The 20,279-nt window shown below is 51.9% G+C and overlaps 1 protein-coding gene across 5 annotated transcripts in view; it reads right to left on the bottom strand.

Moving 5' to 3' along the window:
- The window catches only part of FCGBP (Fc gamma binding protein), a 143,294-nt gene that overhangs the window by 22,626 nt on the left and 100,389 nt on the right, over window positions 1-20,279 (bottom strand). For all 5 annotated transcript variants that reach the window (XM_067718052.1, XM_067718056.1, XM_067718053.1 and 2 more), the window contains 6 exons: window positions 16,690-16,746; window positions 14,189-15,436; window positions 11,891-12,237; window positions 7,396-7,966; window positions 4,747-5,351; window positions 1,685-2,252 (listed from right to left, as the gene is read on the bottom strand). In XM_067718052.1, the coding sequence (XP_067574153.1) occupies window positions 1,685-2,252; window positions 4,747-5,351; window positions 7,396-7,966; window positions 11,891-12,237; window positions 14,189-15,436; window positions 16,690-16,746 (3,396 nt within the window). The remainder of the gene's footprint in view (window positions 1-1,684; window positions 2,253-4,746; window positions 5,352-7,395; window positions 7,967-11,890; window positions 12,238-14,188; window positions 15,437-16,689; window positions 16,747-20,279) is intronic.

Here is a 20,279-nt window from a genome sequence, read left to right as displayed (position 1 = left end):
TACTTAATATCTCTGCGGTTCCATTTCCTTGATGATCCCACCTCACAGGGTGGTGGTGAGGATGAAATGAGAGCTGTTAAGCCCTTAGAACAGAACCTGCCCAGTGGGAAGTGTGCCACACAAGTCCTGGCTCTAATTATGCGAGTTCTTCCTAAAAACGATCGGCCTGAGAATGCACCTCTGATGGAGTTGCATCTGCTTTCCCACTGTCCCTTTTGCAAGTGTGCTTCTCCCACTTTACAGAAGAGAACAATCCCGAATCTTAACACAGTGTGCTACCGTGGGGACGTGAAAACTTCCAGGGACACGAAGGGACAATTTCAAATATTACCATAAGCATGGAGACAATGGATGACAAATCATTACTAGTGACAAATCATTACTGGTATCAAACCAGTTCCAGCTCTGCTCCCGACAAAACAGAAGGAGGGCCTCATAGAATCAGCTGCTTAGGAGTCATAAAAAGTAAGTTTTATGGCATCTCTCAGTGCGACTAACTTCCCTGCAACTCAAAAGGGGTTCAAAGAACGGAGTGACGTTGCTCTAGCAGAACTCCTGCCACTTCCATCCACTTAGTAATATCATATCTACAAAATGAAAAATAGAATTGATGCTACACCCTGTCTCCTTCCAACAACAGACATGAACTACTGGGGGAAAAACCCATCCATCTCATTAAGAGATGTCTTTCCAATACATGTTTAATATATATATATATATATATATATATATATATATATATATATATATATATATATATATATATTTTGCGATACATGGGCCTCTCACTGTTGTGGCCTCTCCCGTTGTGGAGCACAGGCTCTGGATGCACAGGCCCAGCGGCCATGGCTCACGGGCCCAGCCGCTCCGCGGCATGTGGGATCTTCCCGGACCGGGGCACGAACCCGTGTCCCCTGCATCGGCAGGCGGACTCTCAACCACTGCGCCACCAGGGAAGCCCCGTGTTTAATATTTTTTATCAGTTGTGTACTAACGAGACTTGCAATGATAACTCTCTATCCTTTTTTTTTTTAACACTTAGGGTCTATGGTCTCAGGCATTTCTAAAACTTATTAAATGTTGCTCACTCGTGCATATGTTTGTGGCAGAGATGTACGATGGGGATTGTGACAGACGGACGCTGGCCACCCCTTACTCTGGGTTTGGCCATGGTACTGACTTTGGCCAATGGGACATTAGCAAATGTGACGTCAAGCAGAGGCCTGGAGTGTGCTTGCCCACTGGGGGCTGTCCACCCTTGCTGCTCTTTGGAACCTTGAGACCACTGTGTGAAGAAGCCTGTGCTAGCCGGCTGGAAGATGAGACCAAGCAGAGCAGAGACAAGCAGTCCTGACCGAGATCCTCCAAACCAACTGCCAGATGTGCAGGCAGGGATCCTTAGGAGCTCATCTCTGAATGACAGCTGCCGAATGGGGATCAGACCTGGGGCCACCAGCTGTATCCAGCCATCTTACAAATATTTACTGCATCTGTGACTTCCTAGCTGTCGTGATCCCAGGCATGTAACGAACTTTCTGAGCCTCTGGCTCCTCATCTGTTAAATGGGTATAACCATAGCCCCTACCTCATGGGGCTGTTATAAGAATTCAATGACTTAATGATATTTATACATTAATGAATATACGTAAGGCTGAGTCCCCCAGTCGTCACTCTCGGTACTCACGGCAGAGTTGCTCACTCCTCCAGGGGTGCACAGTGGCCCCAGCGGCCTGGCATGCAGCAGCGTAGGAGGCCAATGCGTCACACAGTGGTCCAGACTGGCCTGGCAGCAGGCAGCGGTCGTAGACGCAGTCTCGCACAGCACCCTGTGGGTCCAGTGTGTGGTGGCACTCCCGGAAGGGCCCACTGGGGTCGGCAAGGATCCCACACTCCTTCTTGCTCTGCAGCTGCTGGGCCACCAGGTTGTCCAGCTTGGGACAGTCGCCTGGCTCAGCTGCTCCACAGCCTGGCCTTGTTTCCTCCTGCCAGCTCTTCCCGAAGGCCAGTGCGTTGGCAGCTTGGCCTCCACCCCTCAGAGCCAGGTCGTCAGCTGGGTCCCCATTGAAGTTCCCACAGAGCCCGCACAGGGCCCCCGCATAGCTGCTGGGCACCTTGGCAGTCACATGGGCATCCCAGTTATAGGTGACAGTCAGGCCAAAGTCTGTGCGCACGACAGCATCTTGGCCCTGGCGGAACACCTGCACCTGCCCATCTGCCGCCTGGAAGGGCAGGTACTGAAGGATGCCGTCCACCTGGGTAGAGATGCAGGAGGACCAAGAGGTCAGGGTATTCAAGGCTCTGTGACTCACCCCTCACTCACTCAGCTCTGGCTACTCTGGGCTCCTTGCTATCCTCTTGAGCACATTATGCTTGGTCCACCTCAGGGCCTTTGCACTTGCTGTTCCCACTGCCTGGCAAATCATCCACCTCTCTTCATCCTTCAAGTATTTGCTTAAATCCAAATCCCTAACCCACGGCCTTCAAAGCCTACAGGATCTGTCTCCCTATTACCTCCCTGACCTAACCTCCTCCCACTCCCCCCCTCACTCATTCTGCTGTAGCCACCCTGGCTTTCTTGAGATTCCCCCAACTCTCCCAGTTTAGTCTAACTTTAGGGCCTTTTCACCTTGCCAAGAACACCGCCTACCACTTTTCTCCTGGCTGCTTCCCCTTCATTCTTTATGACTTGGCTTAAGTCTAAGCCCCTTCCCTAGAACATCCTGCTTAACCTTGGCTCTTGTCCACCTTTGTGCCTGCACCACCTCCCACATCACTCACTCAGGCTCCCTGCTGCCTCCTTGCTGTCTCCCAGAACATATTAAGTGCACTCCCACCTCTGGGCCTTTGCACTTGTTGTGACCTCTTCCCGGGATACCTCTCATCACTCTTTAGTTGGCCACCTCTACTTCGTATCCTAGGCATCAGCTTTGATCCAAACCCCTTACGATGGCCTAAAAGACCGTACATGATCTGAGCCTCACTGCTCTCCAATTTAATTCTTCAGGACTGCCTCCTTCCCCACCCTTGGAACTCCAGCCATGCAGGCATTTTGATATTCTCCTGAGCTCACCAAGCTCAGCCCAGCCTCAGGGCCTTTGCACTTGCTATACCCTATGTACCCTATGCTTGCAACATACCTACCCTCTTCCACATCTTTATTCTTTGTCTGGCTGCCTCCCCATCACCCTTCACATCTCAGCTTAAAATCAAATCCTCTACCCACTAGGCCCTGCGTGTCCCCTCTTTTCTGACTTCATCCCCTACCCACCTCTCTATCCCATCTCCCCAGGTTCACTCTTTCAGGTGCAGCCTCCTTGGCCCCGTGCTGTTCTCCTGAACTCTTCAAGTTCAGTCCAGCCTCAGCCTTTGCACCTGTTGTACCCTCTGCCTAGCAACCACTACTCTTCACCTGGTGGTCTCTTCCTCATCCTTCAGGTTTCAGATTAAATCAAAAGCCTCTATCATAGCCATCCCCTACATCATCTCCTACCTCGCTCTCCCTTCCCTCTCTCCATTCCAGGCCCACTGGTCTCCGTGCTGTTCCTCTACCCCTCATGTTTGTTCCTGCCTCAGAGCCTTTCAGTTGCTGTTCCTTCTGCCTGGAACAGTCTTCCATCCACTTCCATCCCTGCCTGTTCCATCTCTTTCTTCAGGAAAGGCAATAGAATGCAAAGGTTAAGAGTATGGACTCTGGAGCCAGACAGCTTGGCTTCAAATATTGGCTCTGCCACTCATTAGCTGGGTGACCTTGAATAGTTGACTTAACTTCTCTGTGCCCAGATTTCTCCTCTAACAAGATTACCTATTTCACAGGGTTGTTTTTACAAAGATTAACATACAAGTTACTGTATGTCAAGCATTTAACACATAGAAGTAAATTATATATATATATATATATAAAATTTACTGGGTGGTGGACCCTGTAAGAACCCTCTGTCCAGAACCCTGTGGGCCCACCTGTAAGTACCCCCACACCCCTGTAACACCCCCCCAACACCTTTTGTTCCCGACTTTTCACATGTCACCTTACTCTCTGAATATCAATTTTCCTCCAGAAAATGCACCAATCTTTAACTTTGGAGGGTTCATAACAATAAAACATTGAGTCAACATTTACTGAACACTTGTTGGGCACCAATGTCTCTTTTAAACATCTTACAGGGCTTCCCTGGTGGCGCAGTGGTTGAGAATCTGCCTGCTAATGCAGGGGACACGGGTTCAGGCCCTGGTCTGGGAAGATCCCACGTGCCGCGGAGCAACTAGGCCCGTGAGCCACAACTACTGAGCCTGCGCGTCTGGAGCCTGTGCTCCGCAACAAGAGAGGCCGCGATAGTGAGAGGCCCGCGCACCGCGATGAAGAGTGGCCCCTGCTTGCCACGACTAGAGAAAGCCCTCGCACAGAAACGAAGACCCAACACAGCCAAAACTAAATTAATTAATTTAAAAAAAACAGTTTAAACATCCTACAAATAGTAACTCGTCAAACCTCCACAACCACCTTGTGAAGCGGCTCGCATTGGCGAGGCACAATCTTATTACCCCATTTGTCAGAGGACAAAACTGAGGCACTGAGAGACAAAGTCACACAGCCAGGGAGAGGCAGCACCGCCTGGCTGGGGGGCCCCAAGCCTAATCACTGGCCACAAGGTCTTCTAGCAGACCCCCACCCTCCCCCAGTGGCCAGACCCCTACTCTTTAAGGGGAATTCCCTGCCCCTCCACCCGGCCTTGGGCACCCATCACTCACCAGCACTCGCCCAGGGTACTCCCGGCGCACGGCCACCTTCACGCCACGAGCCTCCACGCGCACGGCGCGCGTGTAGCTCACCGTCTGGCTGCCCCGATGCTCGTTTTCCACCAGCACCCGGAAGGCAGGCAGCCCCGCGGCCTGGCCGCACGAGCCGGCCAGCAGGTACGTGCAGGTGCCCATGAAGTCGAATCGCCGGCCGTCGAAGCTCACGTAGTGCGGGTCCCCAGACGCCTGGCAGCTCCCGAAGCTGTCGGGGTAACAACCCAGGAGACCGTTCTGGACGCGGCAGCGCTCTCCAGCTGGGCATCCCTGCGTGTCGCTGCAGCGCACCTGCTGGGTGGCGGCGTCACAGGTGCAGCGCCGCCGGCAATACTCATCGGCCCACACCTCCTGGCCGGGCGCGAGCGGGCGGCCCTCGAAGTTGCAGCCGCAGGACGAGGTGGCAACGCAGACGCCGCCGCTGGCCACGAAGCCCGGGAGGCACACGCAGCCCTCGACGCACGGGCGCGAGGAACAGTTGGACGGCACCGCGGCGGGGTTGCAGGAGGCTGGGCAGGCGGGGCCGCAGAGCTCGTAGCGGCTGTTGGCGGGGCAGGACAGGGCTGCGGGGACACGGGAGTGGGGTCAGGCCAGCACAGTCAGAACGTGCCAGGACTTCCCTCCCCAACCCAGCTCCTTCCTCAGAGCTCCCCATCTCAGTTAAGGACACTTCCACCCTTCTGGGTGCGAAGGCCCCAAACCTCAGAGATATAGTTGATTCCTTCCCCTTTATTCACTGGACAACCAACATGTCGGTAAATCCTGTGAGCTCCATGTTCAAGATCTATCCAGAATCTGCCCCTTTTCCCTTTCACCACAGTCCCCACCCTTGTCCTGTTCACCCCAGCAGCCTCCTGCCTGGTCTCCCCCCTGCTCCCATCCTGCATCCCATTCTATTCCTCACATGCAGCCAGAGGGATCCTGTGAACACTTGAGTTAGATGACATCCGTCTCCTGCTCAGAGGCCTCTTGTAGCTCTGTCTCGCTCAGGGTAAAAGCCAGAGCCCTCCTACTGGTCCATGAGGCTTCCCATAATCCACGATCTGCCCCCATCACCTCCCTGTCCTCATGTCCTCTCACTTTCCCTCTGGCTCACTCCGCCCCAGCCACAGTGGCATCCTCTCTGGTCCTCACACTCCCTCCTCTGGGCCTTTGCACTGGCTTTTCCCTGTGCCTGTATTAGCCTTTCCTCACATGGCATGTGGTTAAGAGAAGGTTACTGGAATGTAGATGGCCTGGGTTCAAATCCCAGCTCTCCCCTTCTTAGCTGTGTGATTGTGAGCAAACAACTCCAATTTCTCTGTGCCTCAGTCTCCCCATCAGTAGAATGGGATAATAATAGTCCCAGTATCACAGGAGGCTCATCTATGTAGAGACACCCCCATGTAGAGCATCATTATGAGCTCACACTGTTGCCTAATCCTGGTCTCTGTTCCAATGGCAGCTTCTCCCAAGGGTCTTCCCTGAGCACTCTCTTCATGAGTCTCCCATTTGCTCTTATCCCATGAACTCTGTTTCTTTTGCTCTCTGAAGCTATTCCACAGGTTACTGCTTACTCTCTGTCTCCCCTGCTAGGATTATAAATTCTGTGGGAGTGGGACATAAATTCTTTGGGACAAATTCTGTGGGAGAATTCTGTCTCCAACATGGCTGAATCTGCAGCACCATGGACGGGGCCCGGCCCCCAGGAGATGCCCAGTAAATACCTCGAAAATGAATGGGTAGATGAGCGAATGCACTCGTGCTTCTTTTGCACCAGGCATTGGGGAACTCGGCGGTGGTGGGGAGTGGTGTTCACTGGGCAGTGAGGACACAGCAGTGACCAAGACAATCCCCAAATGGCCTCAGTGTCTCCCCTCGACTTACCCCTCTCTGGAGTTCCTGTCCCAAGCCAACGGGCCTGGGCCTGGAAGCCTCCTCCTCCTTCCTGTGCTAGCCTTTCTGCCTCCTGAACGTTTCTCTGGGAGCCTCACAAGAGACAGGTGTTTTGGTCCCCACTGTGCCCATCGTCAGCACAGGGGTGGGGCCAGATAGGGACTCAGGGAATGCATGTTGGATGAATGAATACATGAGTGAATGAATGATTCAGTGGATGGATACCTGGCTATGGAGCTGGGACTTTATCCAGAAGACATCGGGGAATCGTGGAAGAGTTACAAATGAAGAGATGTTCGCATGTCTGCTTTGGGACATCTCATGCCAAGTCTTTGCACATGCCCTTCTCTCAGCTTGGAACCCACTTCCTGCCCCCCCTTTTTTCTATCTAGCTCCAATCCCTCCTACAGGCTTCAGATTGGGCATCCCTTTCTCTAGGAGATCCCACTTGATTCCCCAGACTGAGTCAGGAAGCTTCTCTGGTCTCCCATAGCCCCTCTGAACTTCCCCCATCCCAGCCCTGACCACTCTGGACTGTCACTGTCTAGTGTGATACATCTGCCCCAACCTTAGGCTCACTGTGGGCACAGCCTGGCCATCTTGGCCATTGCTCCGTCCCTGGCATGGTCCAGCTCCAGGCTGGACCACAGTAAATGCTCAGATATTGAGCAGATGCAAGGGGTCCCCTGCCTCCCACCATGTGCTCCCAGCCCCCACCAAGGTATCACTCACGGCAGCTGGCTGGCAACCTCCAGTTCCCAACAGAGATGCCAAACTCCAGACAGGCCTGGGCGTAGGCGTTAAGGGCACGGCACAGGCTGGCCCGGTCCCCACTGGCCACACATAGGTCATATACACATTCCTTCAGGAAGGGCTGGGGGTCCAGGGCATCACGGCAGACAGCAAAGGGGCCATCGAGCTGGGTCAGCATGCCACAGAGACGGCTGCCCTCATAGTGCAGGGCCTGGTCTGGGGTGCAGGAGGGACAGTTGTTCTGGCAGCCGTCCTCACATAGGTAGTCCTCGTCGTCCAGCTTCCAGCTACTGGCAAACTCCACAGCATCAGGAGCCTGCTCCCGGTCAGGTGTAAGGAAGTCATCAGTGGGGTCACCATTATAGTTGCCACACAGACCGCACACCTGGCCTTGGAAGTGCACGGGTAGGCTCAGTGCCAGCTGGGCATCCCAGTCATAGGTGACTACCAGCCCGAAGTCCAGCTCTACCATGGCCCGTGTCCCACTCTGGTACACGCGCAGGCGGCCCTCAGCCAGGGAGGCAGGCAGGCGTGAGCGCTGGCTGTCGATCTGCAGAGGGAGTCAGGAGAGGAGGGTCAGATCCCCATGTGGTCTGGCCTTCAGCCCCTCACCTCCTCCCACTTGCTTCCCCTGCTCTAGCTGCGTGAGGATTCCTTCCTCCCATTAGTGCCACTGACCAAGCCTCAGGATCTTTGCTCCTGCCTTCCCCGTGACCTGAAATGTTCTTTCCCTAGATATACACTTGGCTCACTCCCTCACCTCTTACACAAACTTTGCTCAAATGTCACCGTCTCAGGGAGGCCATCCCAGACCACCTTATTTTATATGGCAACTCCTCCCTACTCCCTATTCCCCTTCCCTGCTCTATTTTTTTCCCTATAGTGTCTAACCTTCTAAAATGTCATCTGCAAATATCTGATGTTTATCACCTCTCTAACTTGACTACGCTGTCAGCTCCACGAAGACAGGGCAGCTGCTTCATCTCCAGTGCCTAGAACTGTACCTGGTAGAATAGCAGGTGCTCAGGAAGTGAATGAAGCCCCTGCTGTATTAAATAAACATCCACTGGGCACTGACCCTGTGCCTGGCCCTGGCCTGGGAGATCCTGGAGATACACTGATGACAAAGACAACCCCAGACCCTACTGTCATGGGGCTCCCAGTCCAATAGGGGAGACAGACCTGTCACAAGACAATGACAGATCAGAGTGATCAGGGCTGGGATAGTGGAGGCACAGGAGGCTGCAGGAGCCTAGAAAAAGAGCCAGACCCAAACTTTCAGGTTAGGGAAGGCTTCCTGGAAGAAGAGACAGCTGAGCTGAGCCATAAAGGACCAGTGAGAGATAGCCACGAAAACCAGGAGGGGGAGTGGTGTTCCTCTGCAAATGTCCTGAGTGGAGAGAGAGTCCAGCCAGGAGATAAGGAGTGTGTTCTCTCTGTCCCCTGGGCCCATTTTCCTCTTCCTAAGCATGTCTTTCTTATACTTTCTTCACAAAGTCTTGTCTTAGCCGAGAGGATGGGATATGAAAAAAGGAGTAACAGGCAGAGGGGACAGCATAAGCAAGGTCAAAGGTAAGATAGATCGTTCATTCAGTCAGCAACGCCTCCATGAGCCTTCCTGTGTGTCCAAGTCTTTGCCAGGCAGTGACCGAGACAGCCCACATTCATAGGCTCTCAGTCCAGGGACCACTGTTCAAATCTGTCTTTCCCCTAAGACCAGTGATCTTCATTTTTAAATGACACAAGTAGTGCCTGTTCAGTACAGAAAACTTACAAAATATGCACGAGCAAAAATGAGAAAAGAGAAAATCACCCATACTGCTGTACACATACACACGGGGAGGGGGAAGGGTAAGCTGGGACAAACTGAGAGAGTGGCATGGACATATATACCCTACCAAATGTAAAATAGATAGCTAGTGGGAAGCAGCCACATAGCACAGGGAGGTCAGCTCGGTGCTTTGTGACCACCTAGAGGGGTGGGATAGGGAGGGTGGGAGGGAGACGCAAGAGGGAGGGGATATGGGGATATATGTATACGTATAGCTGATTCACTTTGTTGTGCAGCAGACTAGCACAACATTGTATAGCAATTACACTCCAATAAAGATGTTAAAAAAATACTCACATTTATGAATCATGCCAGGTTTTTTTCTACCTTTAAATATATTTATACTTAAAAAAAAATAATGAGACCATGCTGAAGTCACCATTTCATGAACTCTTTTCTCCTAAGAAGCTCTTGTGGACATCCTACCATGATCCTACCAGGAACTCTAAACCTTTGTCAGGTCACTGACCTCTGTAAGGATCTGACAAAGTAATGGACCCTCTCCCTGAAAAACTACACAGCATATGCAAGATTCTGCACAAAAGTTCAAGGGATTTGAGGTCCCCCTGAGCTTGTGTTCAACCTCTCTAGCCTTCGAGAACACTACTTTAATCCACTTGGTTATTAATCTCACAGATCCACCTGCACACTCACAAAACGAGGGAGATACAAGAATATTCATGGCAGTACTGCTTGCCAGCATGAACAAGGCATCCAACCACAGGGGCCTGAGCTAAATGAACTATGATGCATCCAGCCGATGACAAACTGTGCAGCTGTAGAAAGGAAAGAGGAGGCCCCCTTCCTACTGACAAGGAGACAGCTTCAGAATGCACTGTTCAGTGCAAAAAGTCAAGTTCAGAACAGAGCACAAGCACGGTACTGTTTGCTAAGAGAGGGGAGACGTTTGCTAAGAGAGGGGAGACTGTTTGCTTGTGTTGGCATAAAGAAACCCTAGATGAATACTCAGGAAACTAGTAAAAGCCATTACCTGTGGCGAGCAGGGAAAGCAGGTAAAGATAGGCGTAAAAGCAGGATCTTTCATAACATGCCTTTTTGTTTTGAGCTGTAAATTCTTTTCCTATTTAAAAAAATTAATCGCAGCAACATGGAAGAAACTCGAAAGTATCATGCTGAGCAAAAGAAGCCTTACACAAAAGATTCTTGCACTGGATGATTCCTTTACTATGAAGTTCTTGAACCAGCAAAACTAATCTATGGTGGAAAAAAATCAGAACTGTGATTGCCTCTAGGAGTGTGTGGGCCATTGTTTGGGAAGGGGCATGAGGGAATTTCCTAGAGGGATGCAAACCTTCTATATCTTAACAGAGGTTTGGTTTGCACATTTGTCAAAACTCAGTGAACAGTGATTTGTGGATTTTATTATGTTTAAATTTTGATTTGTGGATTTATTTATGATTTGTGGATTTGATTACATTTAAATTTTGTTTCAAAAGTAAGCAAAAAGAAGTGTGAAAATATTGTATTCTAGTTAACGGTATGCTTGCTAAAATCTTTAGGGGTGAAGTGTATTGATGTCTAGGACTTATTTTAAAGTGCATAAAAAGTAAGAGGGTGGGCTTCCCTGGTGGCGCAGTGGTTGGGAGTCCGCCTGCCGATGAAGGGGACGCGGGTTCGTGCCCCGGTCCAGGAGGATCCCACATGCCGCTGAGCAGCTGGGCCTGTGAGCCATATGGCCGCTGAGGCTGCGCGTCAGGAGCCTGTGCTCCGCAACGGGAGAGGCCACGACGGTGAGAGGCCCACGTACCGCAAAAAAAAAGTAAGAGGGATTGTTGAGTGGCCAGAGGGATGGACAGATGATAGATGTGTGATGAACTAAGCAGAGTAAAATGTTTAGAATCCAGGTGATTGGCAAATGGTGTTCACTGTACAATGTTCACTGTACAGCTTTTCTGGGTGTTTGAACATGTTCATAATAATACGGTAGGAAAAAGGGAAATTATTGTTTCTATTTATTTTGCTGTTCTTATATTTCTGTAATTTATATTGGCTGAGTAGTAATCCGTTCACCAGAGGCAGAATAGCCTAGAGGTTAAGACAGAGACTCAGGAGCCAGCCTGGGGGCGTTCCCAGCTCCATCTCTTACTAGCCCTAAGCCCTTGGGAAGTCATTCATCTCTCTGGACCTCAGTTTCCTCATCAAAAGTGTTAATAATAATAACGCCTACCCCCGTAGATTGCTGTGAGCATTAAATGCGTTAACACATGGAAAGTGCTAAGAGACAAACCCGGCACATAAGAGGTGCTCACTACATTTTTAGCGTTTGGTCACTTAAGAAATTACCCACTGCGGGACATTTTGTCTTCTTTCTCTCTCTGCCCGCCCCCTCTTCTTGCTATTATAAACACATCGGCATAAACTTTTTTCCCCTAACCATATCTCTGAGCATTCTAAAAATTTTTAGAAATCGAACTGCTGGACAAAAGGGGTTTAAGGTTCTGCCACTGATTCTCAAATCCCCCCTCCCGAGCCCCCACGCCCTCGGCCCACTTCTCTGCACCCTCCACCCCTTGGCAAAGGGCTGGGGTCTGGGGCCTGACACCCAGGAACTGCCTCCTCCTTCTGCTTGTTGGGTGGCTCATGGGTTTCTTTTTAACCCGGAAGCCTCCCCTGGGTCCTTACCCGAGCGAAGCCAACTTCCCCGCGGGCCAGCGACACCGCGTGGTTGTAGGCGCGCACGGTAACCAAGCCCACGTAAGAGACGCTGCGGCTGCCCCGGTGCTCGTTCTTGGTCTCCACACTGAAGGCAGGCAGGGTCTGGTCGTCGCTGCACAGCTCCGCCATCGAGTACAAGCACGTGCCCATCATGTCATAGCGGCGGCCATCGAAGGTGGTGTAATGGGGGTCACCCTGGGCGCGGCAGGTGGCCGCGGAGTCTGCCAAGCACCTGGCCTGCCCATCCAGCACCCTGCAGAGCTGCTTGGGACCGCACTGCTTGCCTTCGCAGGAGGGCTCCTGGGTCTGCAGGGCTGGGGAGGGAAGAGGGGTGGCCACAAAGAAAGAGTCAGGAGTGTCCACCCTACCAGGAATCCTGGAGCTCTCCCACCCGGGGGAGTTTGGGCAGTTAGCTCACAACTACCCATTCTAGAAGTGGGGGGACTGAGGTCTGGAATCTCAGAGGGAGAGAGCTGCTCAGGCCTGACTTCTCTTAGGTTTTCTGGTTCCCCAGAAAACACAGCTCAGCCCAGAAGAACTGGAAGGTGGTGAAGAACCACCAGGCAGGAACAGTCATGGAAAGGTTAACGTGTGGCTTTTCTCTCCCTGTTTCCCCCTTGCCCCTACCTTCCCAATCAGGCTAAAAGGCTAAGGGATCGTTTTTATTTTTTATTTATTTTTAATTTTTGGCTGCACCACACAGCATGCAGGATCTTAGTTCCCTGACCAGGGATGGAACCCACGCCCCCTGCAGTGGAGGCGTGGAGTCCTAACCACTGGACCGCCAGGGAATTCCCCAAGGGATCTTTTTTAAAGATAGAAAATGGAAGACAGAGACTGTTCAATAGAATGGAAACGGTGGCGTCAGGCCGCCTAGGTTAGAATCCTGGCACAGTCAATTAGCTGTGTGACACTGGAAAGTAATTTATAATTCTGTATGTCTCCGTTTCCTCACTTGTGACATGGGGGTGATAATAATACCTTCTTCACAGGGATAGTTGGGGAGGGGGGAGTGGCCCGGCTCAAATAAGCTAAAATATAAGCAGGGTTTGGAACCGATCCCAGGTGTTAATTAGGTTAATTATTACCTATTACAATCAATCACCCACCTCTTCCACATTACTATTCAAGCCTGAAGTGGCCCTTTGAAGTTGGGTAGCTTCCATGCCCTGGAGGATGGATGGGAGGGGCATTTTTGCCAGGGCTGGGAACCCTACTGTCTAGGATACTTGCTTCGGGAAGGGGATCCACGTAGGAAGAGACAGCTCTTCCTCCCCTGCCTCCTAGTCTTCAGAAGCTCTTGCCTTCTGTCTGCTCATAATAATAGCTCACCCTTATGTAGCCGTACTCACTTGCCCGATACCCTCTAAATGAGCTACAAATGTTAACTCACTGCACTGTCACTTAACAACCCTGTGAGGGGTGCAGTTATGATCCCCATTTTACAGATGTGGAAACAGGTCCACAGAGGTGAAGTCACATGCCCAAGGTCACACAAGCAAAGGTGGGATTTGAACCTGGGAAGTCTGGCTTTAGCATCTGTGCCCTCAAACGCGGCACTGCTTGGAGGCAACTCCTCGACAGGCTGGGCCCAAAAGTACACACAGGGCCAGGTCCTAGAAATTAACTATGTTAACACATACAAGACACCTAGAGTGGACCCTGGTATGTTGAGAAATACTCCCCCCACATGGTAGCCATCATTATTATACTTCTAGACCTCCTGAGTTTGGCATTCCTATATGAGGTGTTGGGGGAGTGGTAGTTAGCAACTGGTATGGTTGTGTGTCAGTAGCTAAAATAACAAAATATTCCCAACCTGGTTGGTGAGAAGCTGCTGACCTGACCCGACCCCCCACAAAGATCCCTCCCTCTTGGCACCTTGGCTCTCCGCGGGAACCTTTCCGCAATGCCACCCCCCACAAAAGCAACAGACAAAGGGCTGATGCCAGACACCCTGGGGGCTTCTAGGACCCTGCTGCAGTGCTCTGACTGGCATCTCTTCAGACTGGTTGGGACCCTGGATCATACCAGTTGCTAAACACTTAGAGTATTGTTCGTGCAGGCGGGTGGGGGGACAGGGAGGGCTTGGGAAGCCTTAAGGAAAAGAAGGATGGCAGGGAGGATGCAGGTGAGTGGGAGACAGCCCAGCTGAGCCAGGAAGCCACAGATGAGCACAGAGAGGGTGGGAAAGGGGAAAAGGCAAGCGAGCTGGCAAAGGGGTCCCCAGGTGGACAGGGCCAGAGGTCATTTCTGATCACTTACTCCGGCCGCACGCAGCTGCTGTCCCAAAGCTCACGTCCTGGTTCAGCCCAAAGGTGAGCAGCCCAAAGCTGGTAGCAGCCTCAGCCACATGGATACTGTCCTTAGTGCCGAGGTCCACTTCAGCATATGAGAACTCACTGCCTGGCACAACGGCCCAGGTGAGATTGGCCCCCAGCCTCTGCCCATCTATGGTCAGCTCACCAGCAGCCTTTGTCGGTGCCACTACCAGGGCCACGCACTTACAGTTTGGCATGCACTTCACCACATAGGCAGGGCAGTAGGCTGCCACATCTGGGATCAGGACCAGGTGGGGGTCATAGGTCACTCCATCTTTGGTGGTACCCGTGCCAAACAGCAGGACTTGGATGCCCACATCTGCAGACAGGTAGAGTGGCTGGGACTGCTGGATCTCAAACTCTGCCACGTTACCTGCCTGGAGCTCACGGGAGCCTTTGGTGCCCCCAAGGTTGTAGGTCAGTTTCGTGGCCTGGCTGGCCACGACATAGACCAGGTCGGAGCGGGTCTGCAAGGACAGAGGGGGCACCACATAGTAGGTGCCCCAGGCAGATGTGGGTAGCAGCTGCTCCACCACATGGTTGCAGTTCGTGTTTTTCTGGGCACAGCTGTGGCCAGAGAGGACAGCCACGGGGGTACTGGCGGTGACCTTTGACCCTGAGAGGTTAGCTGTGCTCTGCACCTGGGCCACCTGGTAGGGGTCCAGAGTCACACTCAGGACATTGCCCGCTGAGTAGGACTTGCCCTGGAATGTCACTGACCCCTTCAGCTGTATACTGACAGAGGCACCGGCTGCACCCGCCACCACAGCAAACTCCTTGAGATTCTGGGACGAAGCGCTGGAGGGTGTGAACACAAAGTACTCAGTGCCTAGGGCGCGGACAGGCCACAGCTGTGTCGCATCTGCTGTGTTGGGCTTAGCGTTTATTGCCTGCACAGAGATGGTGCGGTCAGAGTGGACCACCACCGCACGCTGGAAGGTACTGCTGCCGACCATCTCAGCCTTGGCAGTGATGTTGACCATGACTGACTGCCCGGGCCTCACAGTGACCTTCTGTGAGGTGCCGTCTACCTGGCTGAGGATGGAGACTGAGGTGAGGTTGTCCGACAGACTGGAGAGGAGGAGGTAGAGGTAGGCTTTGCTGTACCCGCGATTATAGTTCTGCAGGAAGGCCGTGAGGAATTCCTCCCCCCCGCTGTTCTTGGGGTCCACTGAGGCCTCCTGGGTCAAACCTGGGGTGAGAAAATGCAGCTGTGGGTCTGCTTTATCCAATCCTCCCCATCAGAGAAGTAACCTCATACCCCGTGCCTGGGTCACATGTTGAAATACTAACGTGGGTTTCTATTCTCTCTTCTCTCTCCTTTCCCCTTATTCATGCAGTGTTCACCTACCAGCCTTTCTGGCTTTTGCCTTCCAAAAGCCTGAACACTTCAGACAGGGATCTCAAATTCAAACACTGACGGGGCCAGGCAAGTGATATAAATGTGTGAAACAGAACTGTACAGCTAGAGCATTCACATGCCATGGAAAGTGGGGTGTTGCTATTAGCTTTAATCTGTTGTTATGATGATGGCTTATGGGCTCTTTCTTAAAAATGTCAGATCTTACCATTTTTTCAAGAGAAACTGGATATCTGAATTTCCATGTGAAATCTCCAATCCAGAACTGTTTTAAGTAAGCACTATGGGGCCCAAACTGGCTGGATTCAGGTGCCAGTTTGTGATTTCTGTCTTCATAGGATTAGGGGTGTATGTGAAGGGGAAAAGGGGATTATGGGAGTATGGACAAAATGTCTCCTAGAAATAGAGAGGAGCGGGGACTTTTCAACACCTCAATCTAGGAAAAGATTCTCCAGGGCTGAGAAGAGAGAGGGGGAGGGAGAGAGATCACTTTACAGGATCTTGGAGAGAGTTGTGGTGGTTATAGGACTGTCTGCTGAATAAGGGGAGCCTTGAAGGACATCCCAGTGTCCCATGGGGCCAGGGGATCAGGGGCAATGAATGTTTCTAAAGTAACCGAAATAGATGTTCACTGGTAAAGAGGGCCGGCACGTCCCATCCCTCCCCCCAAACTTTGGCTTTACCTAAGACTCTAGTTCTGGACATAACCCTAGATAATTGGGCACCAAATCCCCCCAGCCCCCCGCCAAGAAAGACTTTAGTGAAATTTTCCATCGCCTCAGCAGAATGAGGCTCTAAGTCAAAACTTTAGTTGAGCTGCAGAAAATCAAGAAAGTAGTAGTTCTTACCTACTTGAATTTGGGGACTAAAGTTTTTACCTGTTTCCCTCTGGAACAGAGAGAGAATGGGTGAATTCCACCACATTTCTCTGCAGGACTTAAAGGGTCTCTCTCCCATCTCAGCTAGCCTGGGGTGACACTGGGAGATGTGTTTGTGGAGGGGGCTCAAATGGAGGGTGCTGACCCAGGCAGGTAGAGTTCTTCAGACTGGAACCAGGACATAGATGGGATTTTGGTCTGACTTACCCCACAGGAGGGTTGCTCCGGCCCAGAGCAGCCACCAGCTCCGCAGAGAACCCATGTCTGCAGTGGAGAAAGAGAGGGGGTCATAGAAGGCGGTCTGCCCCTCCTGCCAGAGGACAAAAGGGCCCAGTCTCAGGACAAGGGCTGCCTGGGCACCAGGAAGGCTGAGGTGGGCTGAATCCAAGGGCCAGTGTGTGTGTAAGGGGAATTGGACATCTGGTGGGCCTGGGGGCTGGGCAGGGAGGGCAGGAGAGAGGTAGGATAGGGAGTTGGATGTCCAGTGGGTCTGCGGGGTGTGGGATGGGGAGGCCTAGAGCCAGGGGCAAGGGTAGGGGACCTGATGTCCCACTTCCAAAGGGGATGCAGCCTCTCTCACCTGCAGGTTCCCGGAGCTGCAGGACTAGCCCCAGGTTCCCTGGGCCGGGCTATATAGTGGAGTTTCTGGACTCCTCAGGCCACGCCCTGGGCCACCTGCCAGGCAGATGATGCCAACTTCTCGGAGGAGGCTGCTGATCCCAGGGCCAGCTGGAATGGGGCCCCTGAGGGCCTGAGAAGGGTGGAGGGCAAGCTTGAATGCCTGAGTCCTGAGAGGGGTGTGAGAACAGCTTGTGGCTGTGCCTGGGGAGCCTACTGGAAACGTCAGTCCTGGAAGGGTGGTGTCCCTGAGAGAAACAGCTGGGGAGCAGGGTGCTGAGGGCCTGGAGCTGGGTCCCCAGGGGGTGGGGAGCAGGAGTCGAAGGTGGCATTTGGTCTTGTTTGCTGGTTCAATGGCTACATTTTTTTCCTTTGTCTCCTGCCAGGAACAACAGTGAAGGACCCACATCCGGGTCCCCACCCCCCACAAGCTGTTCCCTGGTCCCTAGCCACACATATCCTCTTTCCAACCACTCAGGGTGGGGGGCAGGTGTCTGAGGTGTGCAGGAACCTGAGCACCTGACTCAGGACTTTGTTGTGGGACACAATACCTCCACCCCTAGACCAACAGGGCCTCCTGGGTACCTAATCTGCAAAATAGGAACATCAAAACTAGCTTCACTGGGCTTACTTGTCTCCCAGAGGGCACTCTGTAAACTCTCAAGGAGTGTAGGTGGGAGGCAGGCTCTTCTGGTGTGGTTCGAGGTGGGGAGCAGGTGGCACCTGGGGGCTGGAGCTGTGTGTAAAGAATGATGCAGGACCCTGTTTCCTGGTTCCACGCAGACACTGGGCTTCACTTTCTGGAGAATTTGTTTTCTGGGACGTGTTTTTTTTTTCCTGAGACGGGACTCGCTGAACAAGTTTTGGGTGATTCTGTGCCCCCATCACCCCAAAATCTGCCTGGGATGGGAGTTGGGGGTGTAGGTCACAGAAGCAGAGATAGCTGAGAGGTGGTGTGGGCATTCTGAGGTGGAGTCCATTCCTCCTGAGGGGCTGACCCAACCCATGCCCTGCTCTCCTCCGCCCAGTCCCAGGACTCATTGCCTGGGGAGTCTCCCCTGGAAATAGCAGCTGCAAAGCCTGGGTGTCCTCTTGGACAACACCCCAGCAGCTGCTGCCCCCAGGACTTCTCCTCTCTTATCACAAGGCTTGGGCCTCTGCATGGTCGGGGTGGATGGGGGCTGTTAGAGCCCCACCCAGGGCAGGTCCCCAGAGGGAGAGAGAAAGGCTCAGAGCTGAATGGGCCCCAAGGTCAACCAGGAAAATGAGGTGAGTAAACAAGAGATTGGATAAGAGCCAGACATATTAAGAAACAGGCAGGGGTGAGGGGACCAATGGGGAGTGAGAGCTTTGTGGGGAGTGGTGCCTGAGTACCTGAGGAAAAGGACCGGGACGAGGGGCTGCTGAGATTCCTAAGGAGGAAACAGCTATTGCAAACCAAGATGTCAAAATCTTCTGTCGGATACACCTTGTTTAGCCTGAGACACTCAGAGAAACAAGGGATGAGGGAGCAGAAAATTAGAGTAAGACTGAGAGGTGATTCTGCCCCCCAATCTCTGAGCCTTGAGGTCTCCCCTGGTTGACCCCAGAGAGATGCCTTCCCGCTCCTCAAAACCCATTGTTGCATTCTGCGGCCAGAGTCCCCAGAAGTGGGGCGGCGGTGGTGGGAAACCTTACAATTTAATATTTGACACCCCTGGGACCTTCTCCCTCCTTTCAGAGCCCAGGGGGTGTGAATGTGGTGGGTGGGTATGGTATGACGCACCCTGTACCCTACTCCATATCATATCGATTCTCAGAAACCCCACTGAGAACCCGCCGAGATAACCTGTGGGGACACTTCTTTGTGGTCAGCGAAATCACATCCATCCTGCCACTGGCAGCCCTGCTCTGAGCCCAAACAAGGGGCGTTTGTGTGTCCAAGCCCTCTATCCTCTCCCTGCTGACAAGATCTGTAGGGGACAGGTCTGTACTGGTCATATGACTTGAGACCACTGGGACCCTCTGGCTTGTCTGGGTTTTAGAGATCCAGGGTACAGGTGGAGACAATTTACTCTGCAGCTCAATTCAGATTTTCTGGCAATTTTGAACTTCGTTCTTTCATGCTCTGGATCCCACAAGGGTCTCTGGACCCCCTTGGGGAGCTCCTTCATCTTGCACAAGTTGCCACTAACCTCCCTGAGGTTCAAACTTGATCTTGTTCCTCCCCTGCTCAAGGAAATTCCATGCTTCCCTGTCCCTGTGAAAGCAAGTTCACACTCTTGGCAGGACTATCTCAAGCCCTAACGCTCCATTTCCTGCACCTTCCACCTTGTCATTGCCTGTGCAGTTCCTTCCACTTGGAACACTCTTCTTCATATTCTACCTGCTAACTCCATGCCTGGAATCCAGACATCATTTCCTGCATGTGTCATTTCCTGAGAACCCGAGCTGAGGCTAATCTCTTTTATTCCTCCTATACGGCACTGGCCATCTGCTCCCTTGCTTTATGGAAATTCCCTTTGTTTTACCTTCTTGAAACTTCAGACCTGCTACAGCTATGTTCCTGTTCTTCACCTCCCCACCCATCTCTCTTTGACCCACCACAATCTGACTTCCATGTGCATCGAAACTGTCCTGCTAAATCCTCCAGTCACCTCTTACTTCCCACTTGATTCTAACTCCTCTTTAACATTTGACATGAATGCTTCCTCCTCAAAAATTTCTAATGTCTTGGTTTCCATGATGTCACTTTCTTCTGGATCTTGTGTTACTTTGGTCTGTTTCCTATAATAACCCCTTTAACATTGGTGGTCCTCAGAAATAATGCCATTTGCAGCAACATGGATACAACTAGAGATCATCATACTCAGTGAAGTATGTCAGAAAGAGAAAGACAAATACCATATGATATCACTTATATGTGGAATCTAAAATATGGCACAAATGAACCTATTTACAAAACAGAACAGACTCATAGACATAGAGGACAGACTTGTGGTTGCCAGGAGGGAGGTGGGGAGGGAGAGTGATGCACTGGGAGTTTGGGGTTGGTAGATGCAAACTATTACATTTAGAATGGATAAACAACAAGGTCCTACTGTATAACACAGGGAACTCAATATCCTGTGATAAACCATAATGGAAAAGAATATAAAAAAAGAATGTATATATATGTATAACTGAGTCACTTTGCTGTA

Source organism: Pseudorca crassidens, chromosome 20 (genome assembly GCF_039906515.1).
Source record: "Pseudorca crassidens isolate mPseCra1 chromosome 20, mPseCra1.hap1, whole genome shotgun sequence".
Classification (NCBI taxonomy): domain Eukaryota; kingdom Metazoa; phylum Chordata; class Mammalia; order Artiodactyla; family Delphinidae; genus Pseudorca; species Pseudorca crassidens.
The sequence above is the reverse complement of the archived record's forward strand: the minus strand, read 5'-3'. Positions and strand labels throughout refer to the sequence as shown.